The 21,025-nt window shown below is 39.3% G+C and overlaps 2 protein-coding genes across 3 annotated transcripts in view; one reads left to right on the forward strand and one right to left on the reverse strand.

The window, feature by feature from the left end:
* LOC101864654 (cilia- and flagella-associated protein 44) overlaps positions 1-15,485 on the forward strand; it is a 16,330-nt gene extending 845 nt beyond the window's left edge. The window contains exons 2-5 of the mRNA XM_005088856.3: positions 165-5,373; positions 11,135-11,270; positions 12,796-13,017; positions 14,603-15,485. Coding sequence (XP_005088913.1) covers positions 165-5,373; positions 11,135-11,270; positions 12,796-13,017; positions 14,603-14,719 — 5,684 coding nt within the window. The 3' untranslated portion in view covers positions 14,720-15,485. The remainder of the gene's footprint in view (positions 1-164; positions 5,374-11,134; positions 11,271-12,795; positions 13,018-14,602) is intronic.
* A 2,779-nt stretch (positions 15,486-18,264) lies between these two features.
* Positions 18,265-21,025, reverse strand: part of LOC101845135 (twist-related protein 1) — a 23,582-nt gene continuing 20,821 nt past the window's right edge. For both annotated transcript variants that reach the window (XM_005088858.3, XM_005088857.3), the window contains exon 3: positions 18,265-20,847. In XM_005088858.3, the coding sequence (XP_005088915.1) occupies positions 20,377-20,847 (471 nt within the window). In that variant the 3' untranslated portion in view covers positions 18,265-20,376. The remainder of the gene's footprint in view (positions 20,848-21,025) is intronic.

A 21,025-nucleotide genomic window follows, 5' to 3' on the forward strand; every position in this document is an offset into this window, starting at 1 on the left:
TCTATCTATCTATCTATCTATCTATCTATCTATCTATCTATCTATCTATCTATCTGTCTGTCTATCTGTCTGTCTGTCTGTATATCTATTTATCCATGTCTATCTTTTTAAGCACCTACCTACTTAGCCTTGAATGTAATCTTCCATTTATTTTGGTTTTTCAGGGACAGTGGTCGACGTTCATGATGGAGAGAACGATGAAGAGGAAGACGAAGATGAGAGTAAAAAGAAAGAGGAAGAGGTGCACTACGAGTGGGAGTCAGAGCTGGAAGAATACGACGAGCCCGACGTGTACCCCTCAGAAAAGGATTACAAGTGGGTGGAGGAGGTTGTCGAAGTATTGGAAGATGAAGCCAAGTCGGAGAAGGAAGAGGCCGAGCACAAAGAGGACGCCCAGAAAGAAGAAGGAGACGAAAAAAATAAAGAAAAGAAAGACGTACAGATTGAGGAGGAAAAGGAGGGCGAAAAACCCGGAGAAGAGAAAGTGAAAGAGGGAGAGGAAAAGAAGGAGGAAGGAGGGGAAGAAGAAGATGATGAACACGATGATGTCTTTGTTCAGAGCGCGCCAGAGGATGAGCAAGCCGAAGATGAAGAAGTTAAAGGACCTCCCAAAAAGAAATTCAAAACAGTATTGGTTAGAAAACTCATAGAAAGACCTCCAAAAATCCACTACGAGCCAAGCGAGGAAAGAAAAGAAGAATGTACTGACGATCCATTCTTTTATCGAATCAAACCTTTTGACATGATTTATTCCTTCGGTTACGATTGCCAACGCATGGCTAATTTGCACGTTTTAGACGAAGAAACTCTCATGTTCATGTCGGGATTTGTCCTTACATTCTTTAATCACGAGACGAAACAAAAGACACATCTTCGTTGTCTTGGGGGCTCTAGCTTCGGGGCTCTTGCTGTACACCCTAGCAGGAAATTATTTGCAGCCGCGGAGAAGGGAACATCCCCAGCGATCGGCATTTGGTCCTGGCCAAAGCTTCAGCTTTTCCGGAAACTCCAAGGCGGAACGGGAACAGTGTACGCTTCCGTCAACTTCAGCCCTGATGGGATACTTCTGGCTTCGCAAGGTGGCGAACCAGATTATTTAATTACCGTCTGGAACTGGTTGCGGGAGACTCCCATACTAAGAGTGAAATCCCACGCACAAGACGTGTACAGAGTTACGTTCTCCAAGGAGCTTGCCGGAAATCTGACAACATCAGGTCTGTGTCATATCAAATTCTGGAAGATGGCGCACACATTCACAGGTCTCAAATTGAAAGGGGATATTGGTCGCTTCGGAAAGACAGAGCTGTCGGATATCGAAGGGTACGTTGAGATGCCCGATGGCAAAGTTGTAAGCGGCAGCGAATGGGGAAATCTTCTGGTCTGGGAGAACGGTCTCATAATCGCTGAAATTTGTTCTAGGGTTGACTACCCGTGCCACCTAGGTATCGTCCGTCAGATTGTTCTTAACGACGGAGAATTTCTGACCACGGGGCAGGATGGATGGGTAAGGACGTGGAACTTCGACGCCATAGACACAGCTGAGATTCACACAACTGAGGAAAGTCTTAAAGTTCCTTTGAAGGTCGTGGCCGAAGTTCAGGTACATGAAAACTCAGACTTGTGGTACCTTGTAAAAAATGACTCTAGCGGTCACAAGACTCCTTACAGCTTCTGGTTTGCCCAAGACGGAAAAGGATTCATTTGGAAAGTTGACCTTTCATTCCTTTTCACAGCAAAAGAGCCAAGCTTGGTGATGACGGCACATGGCGGAGCTATTGTCGGTTGTCGACTCTCTGCATTAACGTGTCTAATGGCAACATTGGGAGAGGACGGACAGATTAGAGTGTACAACTATATTACCCAAGAACTCGTAGCGTCTCGGACTTTCAATGCTCCCGGTACCTGCCTATTATGGCCTTCTTTCGAGTTTGACTCCAGCTGCGCCACATTAATAGCAGGTTTCGCAGATGGCGTTTTAAGAATATTGTCTCTCTCTGGAAAACCTTCTGACACTGATCTCCCGATGTCAATAAATTTGGAGGTTGTATCAAAGCCTCATTCTCGAAATATCACTGGCATGGCTTTGGACAAACGAGAAGAGTTCCTGGTGACAGGAGGGGTGGACGGTACCATTTTCTTTTTCAACGCTCGGGAGCGTTTTGAGCCAATGACATTCATCAGCATGCCAGAGTATCTGCCAGTTCACGACGTCCAGTGGGTGAACATAAATTCTTTTGATGACGAAAGAAAAAAAGTCTTGGTGGTTCTAGAGGGTGCTGTGATCCAAGAGGTTCTTGCGCCTAAGTTAGAAGAGATTGACAATACAACTTCGTACTTCTTTGCTGAAGAAAAATTATTACGAAGATTTGATTTCAAAAGCGTGAAGTCAAAGCTTAGGCATGACGAACAGTTGAAGAAAGAACAGCGTGAAGAAGAAGAAAGGCAAAAAGTAATCGAAGAAGAAAACAGGAGGAAGGTTGAAGATGGCGAAGAAACACAGGAAGAACAGGATCTCCGTTTGCTGGCGGAGGCGGAAGCAAACGAAGTTGAAACGAAACGCATTGCAGAGGAGAGGAAAAAATGGCGACCGTACATTCCTCCAGAACCAAGTCCAATCTTAATTTTGCAGCAATCGCCTATTCATGAAAATACGTTGATATTATCTCTTGGCAAGTATGACACTGGTTACCTTTATGTCGTTCATTTGCAGGACAAGGAGGAGAAGGAAGCTAATGGAGCTCAAGCGGGGGAACCAGTTCTCGCAATTCCAATCATAGAGTCCAATGATGTCCCTGTGACGACCATAACGTTGTCTCAGGAGGGGGATCAAATGTTCATGGGATTTGAAGACGGCAGAGTCCGTCTGCAGCAGCTTATTTTTCCTTATGAACTAGAAAACCCCGGGCCTCATTGGACAGAGGGAATCCACGACTGCGTCAGAGGCAGTGTCACGGCACTAGCCCTAGATAAAGACGATGCCTTTTTTGTGACTTGTGGCAGAGATGGCAACTGTTTTCTTTTTTCCCTCCTAAGCAAAGAGGACCAAGATGAGCTCAGACAGAAATTTAAACTTCCCGATTTTGCTGTGAAAGAACAGAATAGAGAAGTTCGTGATGTTATAGACCGTGATGCCCTCACCCTGGAAACGCTGAAAAATGTCGCAAAAGAAATGGCTCTAATGGCACAGGCAAAGAAGAACAAAGCTGCTAAAAGAGAAGAAATTGCTCGCTTGCGCCTTTGGTATGGGGAACTTGTCAAAAGAAACAACGAGCTACCTGAAGATGTACGTTTGTCACGAGTTGAATTGACAATCACTAACGATGGACAGATCCTGAAAGAAAAAGAGTTTAAAGAAGCTCGGGAGGAAATTACTAAAGTCATGGCATGGGAATGTGAAAAGTGTTCTGTCAGCTTGAATAAGCTGAAAAACCATTTCAAAGATGTTGTTCACTGCAATCTGTTTGTGCTTAAAGCATTTAACTCTGACATTGAATTGAGTTCTTTTCGAATTCCCGAATTTCCGGATTTTTTTGAAGATGCCAAAGACAAAGTTTTGAATCAGAGAACTCCAAAACCGATAGATTCAGAGGTCATGGACGACGAAGGGTCGCCTCGTGGGAGCAGTAATCTAGACATGGAGCCTTGTCCTGTTCGAAAGAAAGGCATGGACAAGTTTGTTTACAAAAAAATGGTGAGGCTCTGGGAGAGAAGACAGAAAAAAGTCCACCGGCAGATGGAATGGAATGACTTTCTCAAAACTGAACCGACGGACGACGACCTTAGAGAAGAAGAATATGCCATCAACGATGCAAGGCTTAACATGGGAGATATGAAACTGAAAACGGCAGCTGACTATAAGGTACCTCCTGAGAAAAAGCTGACCACTCACCGAGCTCGCAAAAAATTGGTTTTGTTAGAAGAGACAATGTTCAACATGCACAATGATTTCAATAATGAAATGAAAAATCTCAGGCAGCAGAAAATTTGCCATCTGGCCCAAATAGAGAAATTCAAACAGCTTCTATTTAAAAGTCAGAAAGATCTTCCTGAGGACGAGATAAAACGCCTTTCGTACATTAGGCCTCTCAGTCCAGAAGAAGATCCAGACACGTCATTCAGTTACACGAAACATGACGTCATCGCTTATAAACAGACTCTAGATATGGAAGCAGAAGTGAAAAAGGTCCCATCGCTCTCGGCTCAAAAAAAGCCAACAGTTCCTCCGCCTCAAAAGAAAAGGCCTATGACAAGAAGGAAGTCAAGTGTGGGCCTTACTCCTGTCTTGAAAATGGAGCCAAGACATGTAGTAGCAAGAGAAGAAAGAGACATTGGGAGCTATGTGGAGAAAATAAGTTGTAAACCCTCCCCTCTGGAAGTGCAAATAGTATCTGCCAAGCTCACTACTGCACGTTTCAACCAAGACTATTACATTGAGCTGATAGAAAAAGAAAAGTTCGCCTTCGACGCGAAACTGAAACTGTTGCGACACAAGAAAGTGAAGTTGGATTATCTTCTCAAAGTCGCCGACGCTCGGATGGTTCTCCTAACAAACGAGTTCATTCTTGCTCGAAACAACGAAGCGATGGAGAAGTATATAGAGAAATGTATGCTTAAGGCCAGCAAAGAGAAGAAAGAATGTTTACTAGAGCTCAAGGTCCTCAACAAAAAACTAGATATGATAAAAAAGAACCTGGATTCTATCACAAAGCAAAGAGCATCTCTCCTGAACGAAGTTCTGAATATAGCGACAAAGGCTCCATCCTTCGAGAAGTACCTTATCCGAGTATTTAAGAAAAAAATATCCAAGAAGAAAGAAAAAGCTGAGGGGTCCTCTGATTCGGATGACGATTCGGACGATTCAGAGGACAGTGATGATGACAGCGATTTAATCATGGACGAAGATGACGAGGACGACGACGGCCTGGATGTAGACCTCCCCCCGTCCGAGTTGAGTAAGGAGATCTACGACTCTGTCATAGAGGTGAGGACTCGTAGAGTGAACGTCGACGAGCTGGAAGAGGCTGCCAAAGCTGTCTACGACGAGACGAACGCCGCAATAAACAGTCTGAAGAATCGAATTGCCAGCGCCGACGTGGAGTTTGATAGCTCTCGTAAGAAGCTGGACAAATTCGTGAAAGAAATGCAAGAAAAGCAGAACGGTATAGACGTGGCCATTTCTGTGAAGAAGCATCAGATCTATTACATGGCCGCTGACATGGAGGAGGCGCTGATCACAGAGAACTCAGCTATCAACAGACTCAAGAGCCGGATCCCGGAACTGGAGACTGAGAAAAAGCAGCAGAAGGCAAAAGTGCAGGCGACGAAGAGGACGTTCTCCCAGCTCCATCGCAACAAACTGAAATTCCTGGACAGGTACAGACTGGCAAGGGAGATGATTCGTAGGGTTTATGGACTTTTGAAAAGATTTATAAAATGTGCCTGTGAGGACGGGGTGTGTGAGGAGGGATGTTGGAAAAGTGCCAGTTCTTCGCTATCATAAGTCATTTTTCGTTTCATTTTATAGTATAGCTCTTTTTTTCCTTAACACACTGATTCTCTTTTGTCAAAGAAAACAGAATTTAGGGGCTTTGGGGAGTGGAACATTGGCAGAAGGAAAATTTCAATTTAGCTTTTTCTAACTCCTTTGAGGACGGAGAAAGGAATACTAGCATGTCAATATAGTTAGAAAACATAAGATCATCGTAAAATTCTTTAACTGTTCTAAGCTCAGGAAGGAAATTTTTCAGGAAAAGAAAAAGAAAACTAAGCTGTTTTAATTGTCCTGACATTATATATCTTTTTTCTAATTTTTCTCAACATTAAGAACTTGAATTTCGACAAAAATTGTTACCAGTAGATGCACTGATATCACAGATTAACCCTATCCCTATGTCGTGTTTTACTATCGTATCCATACGACGTGGGATACTCTATGCCCCCACTTTTCAAAGAAGAAATTTACTCTTTAATCCGATCCGTACGCTGTGAGGTAACAAAAGACCCACTGCTGGAATCGAAACGCTTTACGATCCAAGATGGCGGCAACTAGTTCTGTAGATATCTTTGTGTCGAGGGTTCAACTGGCTAACACTAATGTCGCTCAAGCCTTCATATTTCACAGAAAGTTGGGTCCAAAATGAGCTCGCTCTCTCAGTTCCAGAAATTCGCTTTCTTAAACTTAAACCTAGACATAATGAGACGGTGCAGAACTTTCTCAAGGTAGGTAATCAAGTCCATTTGTGTGTGAATCGAAACCTAAATTTGAATATACATCTAGCATTCGAACGTCGTTTCATCTTCTTATGGTAGGATTCTATTGTTGTTGTCGTTTAAAATTAATTTAATCAGATTTAATTATCATTGAAGCCTAATATGTCTCGACTCTCCTGGTTATTTGTGAACTTTCTTGACTGGGGCTTGTGTTCTTTTGTATGTTTTCTTCTCCTTTATGACTTTGCTATCGTCGTTTTCTGCTCCTTCCACTAATACAGATTTAGATTTAGCACTCTCTCCTGTCCTTGGTTTTCCCTGTAATGGCCTATACTAGGTGCCAATAGTAACATAAAACCTACAGGACCCGTCGACTCTGCTGTGTTTTCCTGGGATTTTTCTTCATTGTCCTGGGCACTAACCGGGGGGCTCGATTGTTTGTTTGTTTTGGGGGTTTTTTTAATGGGAATATAGACACTAACCGAAACCACGAAACAGAAGGAGTAGACTACACGAGAGCACCCACCAAACACTCGTCCTGACAAATCAACAACAAACAAACAAAACGGAATACATGTACTTATAATAACAGACATATAATATTGTGGGGCCTTCTGAAAGTAAGGAGCTGAACATATTGTACTTCTTAGTGAAAATGATACATGTATCCTCTATCTGCTTTGTCCCCTGTGTTTGTTTATTTTGTTAGAGCTTAGCCCCATATACATGTACAAGAAAGTCTCTTCAACTTCAACTGAAGTACCATACATCTGTTGTAAATGCTCCAAGCAACTGATCTGCAGTACAAAATCGCGTACAAACGGACAACTTGTATGTGTAGTAAATATACACTACTTTTGAAAGTAGCACATAGGCCTTCACTCCAAGGCCAGAGTTTCCTGTTTACGGGGGCTGGGTAGGCTGCTTACTTTGCTCTGCATTGTAATTATTCCATGCTCCTTCTTTTCTGTGATTCTTTGTTACATTATACTATTTATCACCCTCACAGTGATCTTTCGGATGGTTTCGATATCTCTGGTTTGGTCTGCTCCCTCGACTTTTTTCTTCTTCGTCTTACTGTTGTCCGAATCTACATATAGTATATACTTCCTGGCTTTGAATTACCTTAGGGGCTTGATACTGCCTTACTCAATGTCAATGGCGAAAACATTATCACCCTTATAGCCGTCACAACTACTGTCATTAATGGGGGGCTACAACATCAAAACTACCATCGTGAACGCCGACCGAAAGGACCACACCACCATCAACAACAAACATCAACCGCTACTTTTATCATTCACAACACACGCTCATCAGCCAATAACTCCAAACCATCTAATACTACATATATGTGGTCTGTCCCAGAGATATAAGTGTAAGTTTTCCTGTTCTGTCAAATCAACAATATTGGTGTATTCGCGGGATCCAGAACCGAAAAGACAATCAGCAGATTGGAGAAACCCATAATCACAGATAAGATAGAAGATAAGATAAGATAGTACTTTATTATCTCAGAGGGAAATTTTCCTTGGCTGTACAGGACCGTAAAAACACATGCAGGTATACATAAAAAAATTAAATTATATAGATTACTCTCGTTAAAATTTAATATCAAAGGCGAAGTAAAGCTGACAAAATGTGCATTTACATCAAATGTATCATTCAACCACATGCAGGAATTTAAATACTAGACCTCTGGAGTTATAGTTATATACAGATACATAATCTAAAGACCAACACACATTTATGCTCATTCTGACAAAAGCCTCATGCTAGATGGTTAAAAAAAACTTCTTTTATATCTTTCTTTCTTTGTTTTAGGAGGTACATATCTGCCACTGTGTGATCTTACAATTTGTGTGGCAAAGGGGTGTGATGGGTGGTTTATAATGCTTTTTATCTTTTTTATACGTGTGGTGTTAATACATTGCATCCATTCTTATAAAATCATATCCAAAGATCTTGCTGGCTTTCTTAATGGTTCTGTAAAACTTTTTCTTTATCTTTCACCTTACAATTTCCACCCCAACAGCAAATACAAAATAATAGCACACTTTCAATCATAGAATGGTAAAAAATGGACATAATCTTATTGTCAACACGGAAACTTCTTAATTTCCTCAAAAGAAACATTCTTTGATTTACTTTTTTATGCACAAGAGCAGCGTGAGGATGCCAGACAAGTTTGTGGTCGATTTTTACACCAAGATACTTGTAAGAGTTTACCACCTCCACCTCTTCATCTTTAATAAATAATGGTTGCAATTGGTCTTTTTTTACTCTAAAGTCTATTATTAATTCCTTTGTCTTTTTTACGTTTAGTATAAGGAAGTGGTTATCACACCAATTTGTAAATAGATTCACAGCGTCCCTGTATTCATTCTCATTTGTTGTTATAAGGCCTTGTAGAGTGGAATCATCCGCAAATTTTATTAGTTTGATGTTTTTGTTATCAAAAGTACAGTCGTTGGTGTAAAGCATAAACAAGACCGGGGAGATTACACACCTCCTACCCCTGAAGCTCGGCGCAAGCAAGGTGCTTTGAACATGATGCGCGTTGTGTTTTTCAACCAGAAAGGTCTGTTTTTGAACTGGCTGGTTCCCGTTGGACAACATAAAACGTTAACTACTAAGTATTAAAACAAGATAATTCTTAAAACAAAGCTGAGACCAGCAGTCAGATAAAAGAGGCCACATCCGCTTGAGCAAGGTGTTGCCTTCCATCATGACAACACATCTGTACACACTGCTCACTCACTCAAAGGTCACCAATCTTCTAGACTCATGGCAGTGAACGTCTCCGCTATTCAGGAGATTTAAACCATGCAACTTTTACCTCTTCTCAAAATTCAAAGAAATGAAGGGCAGCGATTGGAAGACGAAGAAGAAATTGTGCTCGAAACAAATCCTGCGCTAAGGACTCTGGCCGAAGCGGACAAGGTCACAGCGTTTGGCCGCTGCTAAATTGGATGAAAAGGTTCATTGCTACCAATAATTATTATGTTCGTGCGCACAACGATTCTTTCCATCGTCTTGGCAGTAACGAAAAGTTTGTATGCGGCGTTTACTGTCTGAAATGTTCTTGGATTAGCCATCAGCCTAGTAGCAGATTCTATCAAGGTCTGCAGGTTTGTGTTGAAGCAACCCTGTATCACAGCGTCTCGTCTTTGCCTTCATAGTGTTGACGTATTCCAGTTTCCCTATCTGACAGAGTGCAGTTTCCTCAGCTGCATGTGGCGTGGTTTCTAAGGCTAGGGCAAGTGTACTCATATCCTCAGGCTGTAGCATTTACAGCCAATTTATTTATTATTTATTGCTTTCAGCGTCGTCTTCCTCTTCTTCATTCACTTCATCTATGTCAGTATGTTCTCCCTCGTTTCCAATAGTATCGTCCTCCGACTTACTAGCCACTTCACCCTCATGTCCTTTGTATCCATAGTAATCATCACTCCATTCTATTGCAGCCACTACTGGTACTTGATACTGAGCGAAGATATTTTCTCTCTCCTTAGAAAAAGAAATAATTTATTCTTCTCTCTATTACTTTTACTTTTCTTCACTGCCCCCCCCCCCCTCTCTCTCTCTCTCTCTCTCTCTCTCTCTGTGTCTCTCTCTGTCTCTGTCTGTCTCTCTCTCTCTCTCTCTCTCTGTCTGCCTCTCTCTCTCTCCCTCTCTAACTCTCTCTCTCTCTCTCTTTTTCTCTCTCTCTCTCTCTCTCTCTCTCTCTCTCTCTCTCTCTCTCTCTCTCTCCCTCTCTCTTTCTTTCTCACACGATCACAAAATTTGACGCCAGCTAGGTTCGAACTCGGGCAATCCACATGAATAGATTCCCGTAAGAACGCCATGCGACTGATATACATAATGTATATAGATTCATCCCTTCCACCGGTATATCTAGGTTTGATAAGAGTTTCGGTACTTATTCATCTGCTGAGTGATGCAGTGTGTGTCAGACTTGCCAACAACAATCAGTCTCAATACATATATAAAATAAAGAAGGATGATTAGGCCTTCTGAATCATTTGTCTCCAGCTCAACTGCGAGAGCGCTGACAATACCCAACAGAAACCCAGATGTTGGAAAATGTGGATGTAGCGATTATTAGTACTTCATGCAAACGAAGTGTTGGGGTTGTCTGTTACCCCGCTAGATACGGATAAGAACAACTGAGATTTTTTCCTTTCTGGAGAGTGGGGGCACAAATGAACCCACCGGGCGCAAAAAAAGGTTGTTTTGAAATGTGACCACTGGTCAAAACGATGCATTACCTGCGATTTACTTTGCATAGCAATCTGTCAATATGATTTTGTAGGAATACTGAAAGTTTCAAGGAGATTTTCGCTCTAGAAGTATTTTAAAATATGAAAAATACAAACCCTGGGGTACAAAATGACCCCGGACGTACAGATAGGGTTCAGAAATTGTAATATTCTGTGTTTTTTAATTTACTGGTTTGTCTTTTTATCATATTTTTTTCACAGGGGCTAAAGATTATGCATATCACTTTAGATTTAACCTTTACTAGAACAAGAGACTTGTTTCGTAGGCCCTTCTAATTATGAACAGCTGGTTTACAGGAAATAAAAACTTTTACACGAACTATCATTATTATTGACCGGTTGGAGTGATCTTCCCTGTGTTGGCAGTGATAGCAGAGTAAATTATCGCGTTGCCCGGTTCCTTCTGCATAAGTAGAATTCTGCATGCTGAGAATTTTTAAATTTTAAATAAGATATTACTTGTGGTATTGGTTATCACCGGCATCGATATGAGTTTGCAGATTTAGTTTGAATCGTAATTTTGTATTTTCGGGCATAACTTGGTCTTTAAGCCAACGACTGTTTTAAAAGATCAAAACGCCGATGTAATAATATGTCCTTGTTCATTTTTCTGTACACTTTTTTTCTTTTTTTTTTCACAGGCTAGAAGAAATGGATAAAACCTGCGATGAAGAAATGATGAAGAAATTTGGAGCTATTAGACCCATCGACGTGTTAGAAAACTTCCAAATCGACCCCGAAGTTACTGACTTGAAGAACGTTCTAACTGTTAATCAGGTCATTATTTGTCGTTTTTTTGTATGTCCTCTTGTTTATGTTTAATGCCATTATATAGATTATTGTAGCAGAAAAAATAACAAGGATTCTTAGAATTTAGAAGAATTCAAATTCAGATAGAACATATTATTTTTGAAACAGCAAATTTTGCAGAGGACTATCAATTTTTCCCCCCTTTTTTAGTTGATTTTTATTTACTTTTTTTAATTTTGTCATTTTGGTGGGATAAAATTTAAAAGTCAATAATATTAATAACTCCACCAAAGATGACAGCAGAGCACTATAATATATTGGCACTATTCTAAGAGGCCAAATGCAATAACTGTATGTGCATTGACCCGTGTTATCCTAATAAGTAATAATAGCTTTCCATCGACTTTCCTTTCAAATGGGTTTTCTGCTCTGCTCAATGTTCTGGTAAATTTACCAATATATATCTACAAGGTTTATTTTTGGGGGTGGGGTTTTTTTCGCTTTTTCTTTTTTTTTTTTTTGGGGGGGGGGGAGGCTGGAATAAGTTAGTAAGTGCAAATTATAATATTGCAAATCGTTGAGTGATAAATGGAGTAGAAAAAATTATCCAATGTTTGGAAATCATCAAAGACATTTTCTTTTAAAAGACATAATTTTCAGTTTTCATAGGACATGCTCAAATTTGATTTTGTTTCTTTAAGTAAGGTTTTACGGCGCATGCAAATGCATAAGGTAATATCATATGAGCGCCATGAATTTTGATTTGATTTATTATTTAATTGCGATCCCAGACTGGCATTCATTGTTTCCCCTTTAGCCTAATTTTGTTCACTGCGACTCATCTCTAGTTTTTCAAAGGCAACCCTGCAATAATATTATTATACTTTTGATCTTTATTGCTTTATGGTACACCAATGCCAAATGTATTTCCTTTATTCTGAGCAGATAGCATTTCCATTTAAGAAGCATAAAGTCAATGGTTGAACAATCATGGTTTGTTAGATGCATTTTCCCTCTAATTCAGAACGAATAAATAATTATTGCTTTGTACTATTTCGATTCTTTTACCATCCATTCGACCCAGCAAGTTGTTAACGTTCTGTCTTTTCCGTCGTAACTTTTCTTTTAGTGGGTGGCGTAATAATAAGACTTCATGAAAGGTTCACAAAAGAACAGTCAATGCTGCTGCTGCTGCTGCTGCTTCTGCTGCTGCTGCTGCTGCTGCTGCTGCTGCTGCTGCCGCTGCTGCTGCTGCTGCTGCTGCTGCGGCTGATGATAATGATGATGATGATGATTTGTTTTGTTTCCTTAATGGGCCTGACGGACTTCACGAAGAAATCTTCGAGCGAGAGCGAGGCTGTTTTTCGGCTCCATTGTCAATATGCTTAGCGGCACCTCCACTCGTCCAAATAACTCCATTCGAATTGCCATTGATGATGATGATGATGATGATGATGATGATGATGATGATGATGATGATGATGATTATGATGATGATGATGATGATGATGATTTTTGTAAAAATGTATCTTCTATGGTGTACCCCCAACAGACAAAGGATCTACGAGAGCTCTGTGATCTACGCCTAGAGGAGAGGCACCTGAGGGATACCGATCTGCGGCAAACCATACGACAGAACGAGAAGCTGCACACAAAGGCCAAGATGCTCTCAGATGTGTTCGAAATGCAGAAACACATGGAGGCTTACATGAATGTTTGCCCGAAAGAAGTGGATAATCTGCCCATCAAGAACGAATTACGAAGCTTGAGGAGAGTACGTCAGCTTCGTGTTTATGTAAACATGTGAAATATTATTTCTCCAAAATTATATATAAAATATATATATGTCTCTTTACTCTGGCGTCTGTGGTGTAGAGGTTTTAATTTTTAGCGTTCCGCAGTTGCACGCAGAATACTGAGTGAGATCGATTCCCATGTGAGGAGGGGTTTTGTTTGTTTGTTTGTTTGTTTGTTTGTTTGTTTGTTTGTTTGTTTGTTTGTTGTTTGTTTTTATTTTACATTAGTATCAACAAAGTTATATGTCTGTCTCAAGGGACATTTTACCCTTCTGAGCTCGGGCTGTCTGCTCCAAGAAGAGTTGAAGGAGCCAGCCTCTTGAATTACCTAAGTTATTTCGAAAGGGTTGTATCAGTTATTATAACATAATATAACTAACGACAACAATTTCCAGATCTCTGTCTATATGTTTATCGTTATTTTCCAGAATTTCTGTCTTCCTGTTTGTCAGTTAATCATTCAGTATATATGCCTTTTTCTCTTTCTCTCACTATTCTCACTATCGGGATGAATGTTAACAGACAGACAGACAGACAAACAGAAATATATATATATATATATATATATATATATATATATATATATATATATATATATATTTGGCAACTTGGAAACACAAGTGCCACTTACCCCATAAAACTACGACAGCTACAAAGTTGAAAGTTGGCAAGTACATACCTGCAAAATAAAAGTTAGGTCCACATGACGGAGCACGATTTTTATTTTTTTCACTTCCTGAATTTAGCAAATATATTGGACAAAAGGTTCCCGCCCTTCTCTAGTCTTTATGATTATTCATCTGAGAAAAGAAACAAATCTGCGTAGCTGCCCGGGACAGAAAAAGTGCCGGAAGTGATATTTCGCGAGGCGCACTTTTCTTTTGAGCGTATAGATCTAAACCTTCTACATTTTTGCATCTCTTAAGATGTATTGCTCCACTCCAGTAGAGCGTAAATATAGTAGACCAATGGCTTTCAGTTAATGTTAATGCACCGATCATTCCTTTCATCGAAAGGGGCATAAGCTAGTATATATATATATATATATCTATCTATCTATCTATCTATCTATCTATCTATCTATCTATATATATATATATATATATATATAAAAAGAGAGAGAGAGAGACACAGAGAGACACAGACACACAGACACACAGACACACAGACAGGCAGGCAGATATAGATAGATAGAGATAGAGATCAGATACAGATAGATAGATAGATAGATAGATAGATAGATAGATAGATAGATAGATAGATAGATAGATAGATAGATAGATAGATAGATAGATAGATAGATAGATAGATAGATATATAGATAGATAGATAGATAGATAGATATCCGTGTATGCCCTTCCCACATCTTTGTTTGAGGCCTCACTAATACTCTTTCAAAAGGCACATTTTTTTCTCTATTTTTTACTGTTACCACTATTAATTCCTTGGGGGAATTTTGCAATTTAAAAAAAAATTGTTATGTCTTTTACAGTTTAAACCCGATAAATGCATAACAAACTTGTAATAATATGATACTTGGCACCCCTCTGCTCTGTTCAACAGCTTGTTTTGGATCAATGGCGTTCGATCCACGCTCTAAACCTGGAGGTTGCGCAACTAACGAGCAGACCAAAGCAACCACTGCCTGCGATCCAAAAGAAGAATCCACCCAAGCTATAGGGATAGCTACAACAATAAACTACTCGTCCCACGAGTGAGCAATATCGTCCAGATTGGCAAGCATTGGACTAAAGATAGATGACGACGTTGATGATGATGCATGTGCACTGTATATTATTTATTTATTCATTTATTTATTTATCAATTTACTTATTTATTTATACAGGTATTGGCGATATCCTGCAATTTTGGTTTCGTATCAACCTGCCGTAACTGGCAATTTTATTTTCGTGGAGTAGGGATGGAAGTGGGTGAGTTAATTTATACCCGTTTAGAAGTTTTTTCAAATTAATGATGATCGCACGTTGTCGCTTCTTTACCAGAACAGGCAGCACTGGCCCTCTCGCGGTTCAAATGAGCTTCCATTGTCATCAAGTTTAAGATTATTTTGCTTTGCATTGTCGACCTTTAGAAAAATATCTTGGATATCAGTTTCTTGGGTCAATTAAATAAGGATTTATTAAGTAAAAATTGTTGCAAAAATATGAAAAGATGGGTAAGTTTTCTGGACGCTAAGGGATTTTAATTAATTCATTTATTTAATTGTGCAGTGTTGGGGGCTTGGCATGGTACTGTTTGTATTTTTTACACCCCGAAAGATATGACATTGGCATCAATTAGAATCTTGAATTTGAAAAATGAATAATAGAATAAATCTTAAATGCTGCACGAGATTTCGATCAAAACGACAGTTCCATAAGCACATGTGTACTGTCGTCAATTAATTGATGTGTGCTTTTAAAGGAGAATGAATAAAGTATAATGTTTTGCTCACAACCAGCTGATCTGCTTTTTTCATTTACCCATCCGCCATTTACTTTTGACTGTTTCTAACTTGTTGTTAAGAGTAGTAGTAGTATGGTTCTTCTCGAGTTCTTTTTAAGTTATCGATCGATCTATCTATCTATCTATCTATCTATCTATCTATCTATCTATCTATCTATCTATCTATCTATCTATCTATCTATCTATCTATCTATCTATCTATCTATCTATCTATCTATCTGTCTGTCTGTTTGTATGTCTCTATATATATATATATATCTCTATCAATCTATATATATATAGATTCAAGCATTTGTTGTTTTGTATTCATACTTTATTTGTTGTTTTTCTAATTTATTTCGGTACCTCTATAATATACATGTATATGACTCTCTCTGTCTCTCTCTCTCTCTCTCTCTCTCTCTCTCTCTCTCTCTCTCTCTCTCTCTCTCTCTCTCTCGCTCTCTCTCTCTCTCTCTCTCTCTCTCGCTCGCTCTCTCTCTCTCTCTCTCTCTCTCTCTCTCTCTCTCTCTCTCTCTCTCTCTCTCTCTCTCTCTGTCTAATGGTAAATACTGTTTTTAAAAAAGAAGTCAATGCCGTCGGTTTCTTGTGCTTCTAGCAAAAGGTTCAGCGACTCGTGGCTTCACATTAGAGAATCGAGTGCTTCCGCTTATTGCCGTGTATAAGTTCATGTATTTCTACACAATTCTCTTGCTTTTCTCTTCTGAGAAACTGAGAGTGGGTGGTTGACGGGTGCTCTGGTGTGGTTTGCTTCTTTTTTCCTATCAAACAACTATCGTTTTTATCTCCCCTCCTTCTTTTTTGTGTTTGTTACTCTCTTGTAACACCTCTAATCTTCGGCACTTATATGACCTTATTGTGTCGCGAGTGCCGTAAAGCACTTACTAAAACTAAAACATAAACTGAGAGTTTAAACGAACAGTTTGGTATTTGACGCAATAGAGTTCTTCATTGATTGGCAGTAGATTCATTTCTTGAGTGAAGGATATTATGAGAAATCCTTAAAAGCTGTTAATATTGATTGGCATCATATGTGACATCTTGTGTTGTAACAAGATTTTTGTCCTGATACCTTGAAAAAAAGCCCAGTTATGTTATACTAAGGTAGCGACCTACGAGACAATCATCTTTTGAATAGCATGGAGTTTGAAATCTTTAAAATCCTTCTCTTTGTACTTACTTGTATTATACTTATACCCATAATATCCAATAAAAGTTTCAAAAGGGTGCCGTGAGCAAGTGTAAAAAGTCTCACTTACGAACATGACGTTTAAACTTGCAAACACTCCAAACACCTATTTGGGAACAACACGCACAGAGAACACAGTAAAGAACGAAGGCTGCTTCCTCTATTCTCAAACCAATTCGTTATCCTGAACCGGAAGTTTGCTTTTGATTTAGTACTGTCAAGAGTTTTGGGAGCAGAAAGTGTCTTATTATACAACGTAGACTGGAAAAGGTGTTGGAGATGGGAACGAAAACGGAAAGTGATGCTGGCCATTAAAAAACATTCTAGCTACAGTTGTTATGCAGTTATTTATTTTATTTTCCTCAAGTTTTGTCTTTATATTGTTTGTTTAATTTTAGTTTTATTTAGGTTTTACGGCGCTTGCAACTGCATAAGGTCATATGAGCGCCAAGGGGTGGATGTCAACAGAGAAGTCCAAACGGGAAATCAGACTTACTCTACTCACCTCTCTAGCCTCAACAGAACAAAGTCTGCTTCAACTATCAGGGCTCCCGGGAAATAGCAGTTCACAAGAGAGTGACAACCATACAAAAGAATAGAGAAAAATGACGATGGTAAGGATTAGGAACGAAAAAGTAGCAGTTCCCCCTGTGTTATTCCTGCACAGTATGAGCGTAACATTGATAAATCAGCCTATTTACAATTCTACTGTGCATAGGAACATATTACTATACCCCCTTAGCGAAAGGCCTAAAGACAAGTTCAGTCTGCCCTTGTGTTCGTACATGTTGTGTTATCAAATACACAGAGTAGAGAGCTATTGAGTGAGCCATGATAGTTCCTGGAAAATGGAAATGGAGAGATTCAGACACACGTTGAGAGAGAGAGAGAGAGAGAGAGAGAGAGAGAGAGAGAGAGAGAGAGAGAGTAGAGGGGGAAGAAGAATGAAACATGAGGTAGAGAAAGAGAGAAAGAGATACTGACAGACAGACAGACAGACAGACAGACTGACTGACAGACAAATAGACAAAGAGGGAGAGAGGCAGAGAGAGAGAGAGAGATGAATGTGTGATATGGGGGTTTATGACGTATTTTTGGAACAGGATGATTACTTATATTTTGAGGTATGTGATCAGTTTCCGAAAAACGTCAAATATGAGTAAAATTAATGTGATAACAATATGCAAAATAGGACCCCATTTACCAAGTTCCGAGTCACATTGTATTATATTTTTCGCTTTGCTGTATTTAAAAAAAATAATAACATAGGGTGTTATAATCCTCGTCAACACACATTAGATAATTTAGGATGTGGGCCATTCGGCCTTGCGTGTCAGGGCCAGGGCCAACCCAAACCGAGAAGGATACAATGTTCCAGCAGAGAGACCGACAAACTCAATAAACATTCTCCATTCACCGGAATCGAACTGGTCTTCTGTGTGCGACAGAGAAGCGCCTAACAACTGCACCACAGACGATGGTGCTGTCGGTCAAGATCTAACAACTGAAAAGAAGCCAAAATAACAACACCGGCTATTACAACAACCAAAAAATACAACTGAAGAAAGGAAAATACTAAAGAGTGTCTTTATTAAAATAATGTCAATAAAACTTCCATCTTTTTGCATAAAAATCAACAAAAAATGTCAGCACTGTCTAGGAACAGAGTGGACGGACCTATTGGAAGATAACCCCATAAACACAGATCTGAGGAAGACAAGATACCCAAGGAACAATGTAAGGCACAGGGGATAACACTAAAGACTAAGGGCCCAAATCTTAGGTCAGAATTTGGTCTCTAATTGTAAGGTGGCATTGGTCTTCAAACTGATTTAGAGCCACAGGATAGCCCAACATAATCTATTTAGTCATAATTTGTTATTAATTTAGAATCAATAATTATGGTTTCAGGTATTCACTACATAACGAAACTGACTAGCAAAACTACCTATTCCAAAATTGTCCTTAACGGCAAAGAAAATTGCGAAAACAGATAATTGTATCTCTTAATTAATAGCAAGTGCCTTTCCAGTGAAATGATAAAGCAGTCACTCTTCGCCACAAGATTTGTTGATCTTGTAATATTGTGACCACGTACAACAAAAATTATGAAATATATGTATGCGTACACTTTTCTTCCGAATAAATAACAAAAATTAATGTTCATCAGTGCTTTCACACTCTAGGAAGAGCACGGTTTTGTGACTGGTGGGCTTTTCGAAATGAATTGTTATTACATTTATTGTATGGAACGGTTACAAAACGACCACCCAGAATAGTTTTAGTTCTTCACGAACTTATGAAAAAGTCTGTTTACCTAATGTAATAGTTATATCTCTAGCTCCATTATGTTTTCTTTTGCATCGCACGGTAAAGACAACATTTTTGTTAGTCAAATTAACCTCTCGTTTTTCTTCTAAAAGCAATGGTTTTCGTTTTCCAAAATGTATTTTTTAAAGATGGAAATCAATTGATGCAGTTGATGTGTGCACATTTCGACATAATATTTCCCTGAATTTCCATTTCTATCCTTGGAAAAAGGATTTTCTTTTTAAAGGAGAATCAAACAATTCATTTAACGGAATTGGAATTATTTCTGGTATTCATAATAAGTAACACCAGGATCACAATTTGCAACTTCCTTCTTTGAAAGTACATGTACCTTACAATGAGTATTCCTGTCTTTTATACACAATTGTGTGATATTTTTCAAAAGTACTCTCGACAAATACGATATGACAGCAATAACTGTTTTCGTAACGTATACGAGATGAAATCAGAATTAGAGCTTTTATCTATATTTTATAATTTAGTAATATATTATGAATATCATGCTCCAAAATCCAGGAATTTTACATAAGTATAATCTGGAACAAAACTGAAAAGAAAAGACAAAAACATTTCTATTAATAATACAATAACCTGAAATCAAATAACATGTTCTTTCAAATACAAACACAATACATCATGACTAGATCAATACTTTAATAGGTTTCAGGAACTTATTCCAATGAAATTCGAATCGTGCTCTAGATAATGGTAAAAGCAATATAATCATTGGTAGAGTATATATCCACTGACTGAAAGTTGAAATAAAAAACCATGACTAGAATTCAGAGAACTATTCATTCAATCCACCGAGCTTTTGTCCTGGAATACCATTTTCACGCAACAGAATATTCAATCACTACGAATTCTCGCCATGTCACGAACAAAAGCACATGTTCCCTAATGCTCAGTGAGAATAACACGAGGCATTTCAAGAACAACAGAAAGTAGAGACATAATATGTTCCATTACAATAATTCTTAACGCGTTCATGTATCTGAGACCAATGCCGTACATGCTAAAATGTACGGGTTTTTTTCATGTTTAGACACAGTTGCCGATCAACTTGAAGATCTCCTTCCACATAAAAGATTTTTACGTTCACGAACAAGTCGTATGTTCACAAGACGATGTGCAAGGCATACACTCACATATGTCACACCCTAAACTACATCTTCAAAACTCTTGTTCGATGAACGTCATGGCTCGTTACGGAGTCTGATTGAAGATCAAGGATTTTAAAGTCCACGGCAGGCAAAAATTTAAGGCAGAGACATCCTTTTACCATGTATTTAAAAGGAGCCTGGAGTGCCCAGTTGTGTTCTGTTATTACAGTCATTTGGTTACTTGGGTGTTAGTGGCCAGTCATGTGCCACGCCCCTTCCATACGCCAAACACTGAAGGCGTAGCTGAGACGCTCGTGCGCCATGTAACTACAACTGGATGGGAAATACTTCAACTCCGCTTCGTCGCTCCGAAGAATCTGGAACAAGAAGTCAATATATCGGCACGCCAGTTTGAGAGTCTGGATTTTGCTCAACTTATCCGAAGGTAGGGTAGGGATAATCTTCCTCAGCTGGGAGAACGCCTCGTTCAGAGATTCTGTTCTCTGTCGTTCTCTGACGTTGGCAAGACACCGTTGGGCTTGTAACTCCTCTGGAGACTGGGGGCTTTTCCTGCGGGCTTTACGGTTGGCGTCATTGTTGTTACCACCCGGAGACATGTCGGCCTTGAACTGACGTTTCCGGGAGCGGTAGCTGTGGAACTGGTCGCCGCGAGCGCCGTCACCGCAACTGTCTTCTGAGGAGCACGATCTTGGGAAGTCCTGTCAATGAAAAAAAAGTTTAATAAATAAATTTTAAAATTTGAAAGGCTGTAGTAATAACTGTATCACTATAAAAAGTTAACATCAGTGTATCGGTGACCTTTTTAGCTGTTCTCGTTGACTGGGGATCCTTCTAAGCGTCTGAACACATTTATTGAAATTAATTTTTTTCCGTTCA

The sequence above is a fragment of the Aplysia californica genome, unplaced genomic scaffold, assembly GCF_000002075.1.
Source record: "Aplysia californica isolate F4 #8 unplaced genomic scaffold, AplCal3.0 scaffold00001, whole genome shotgun sequence".
Classification (NCBI taxonomy): Eukaryota; Metazoa; Mollusca; class Gastropoda; order Aplysiida; family Aplysiidae; genus Aplysia; species Aplysia californica.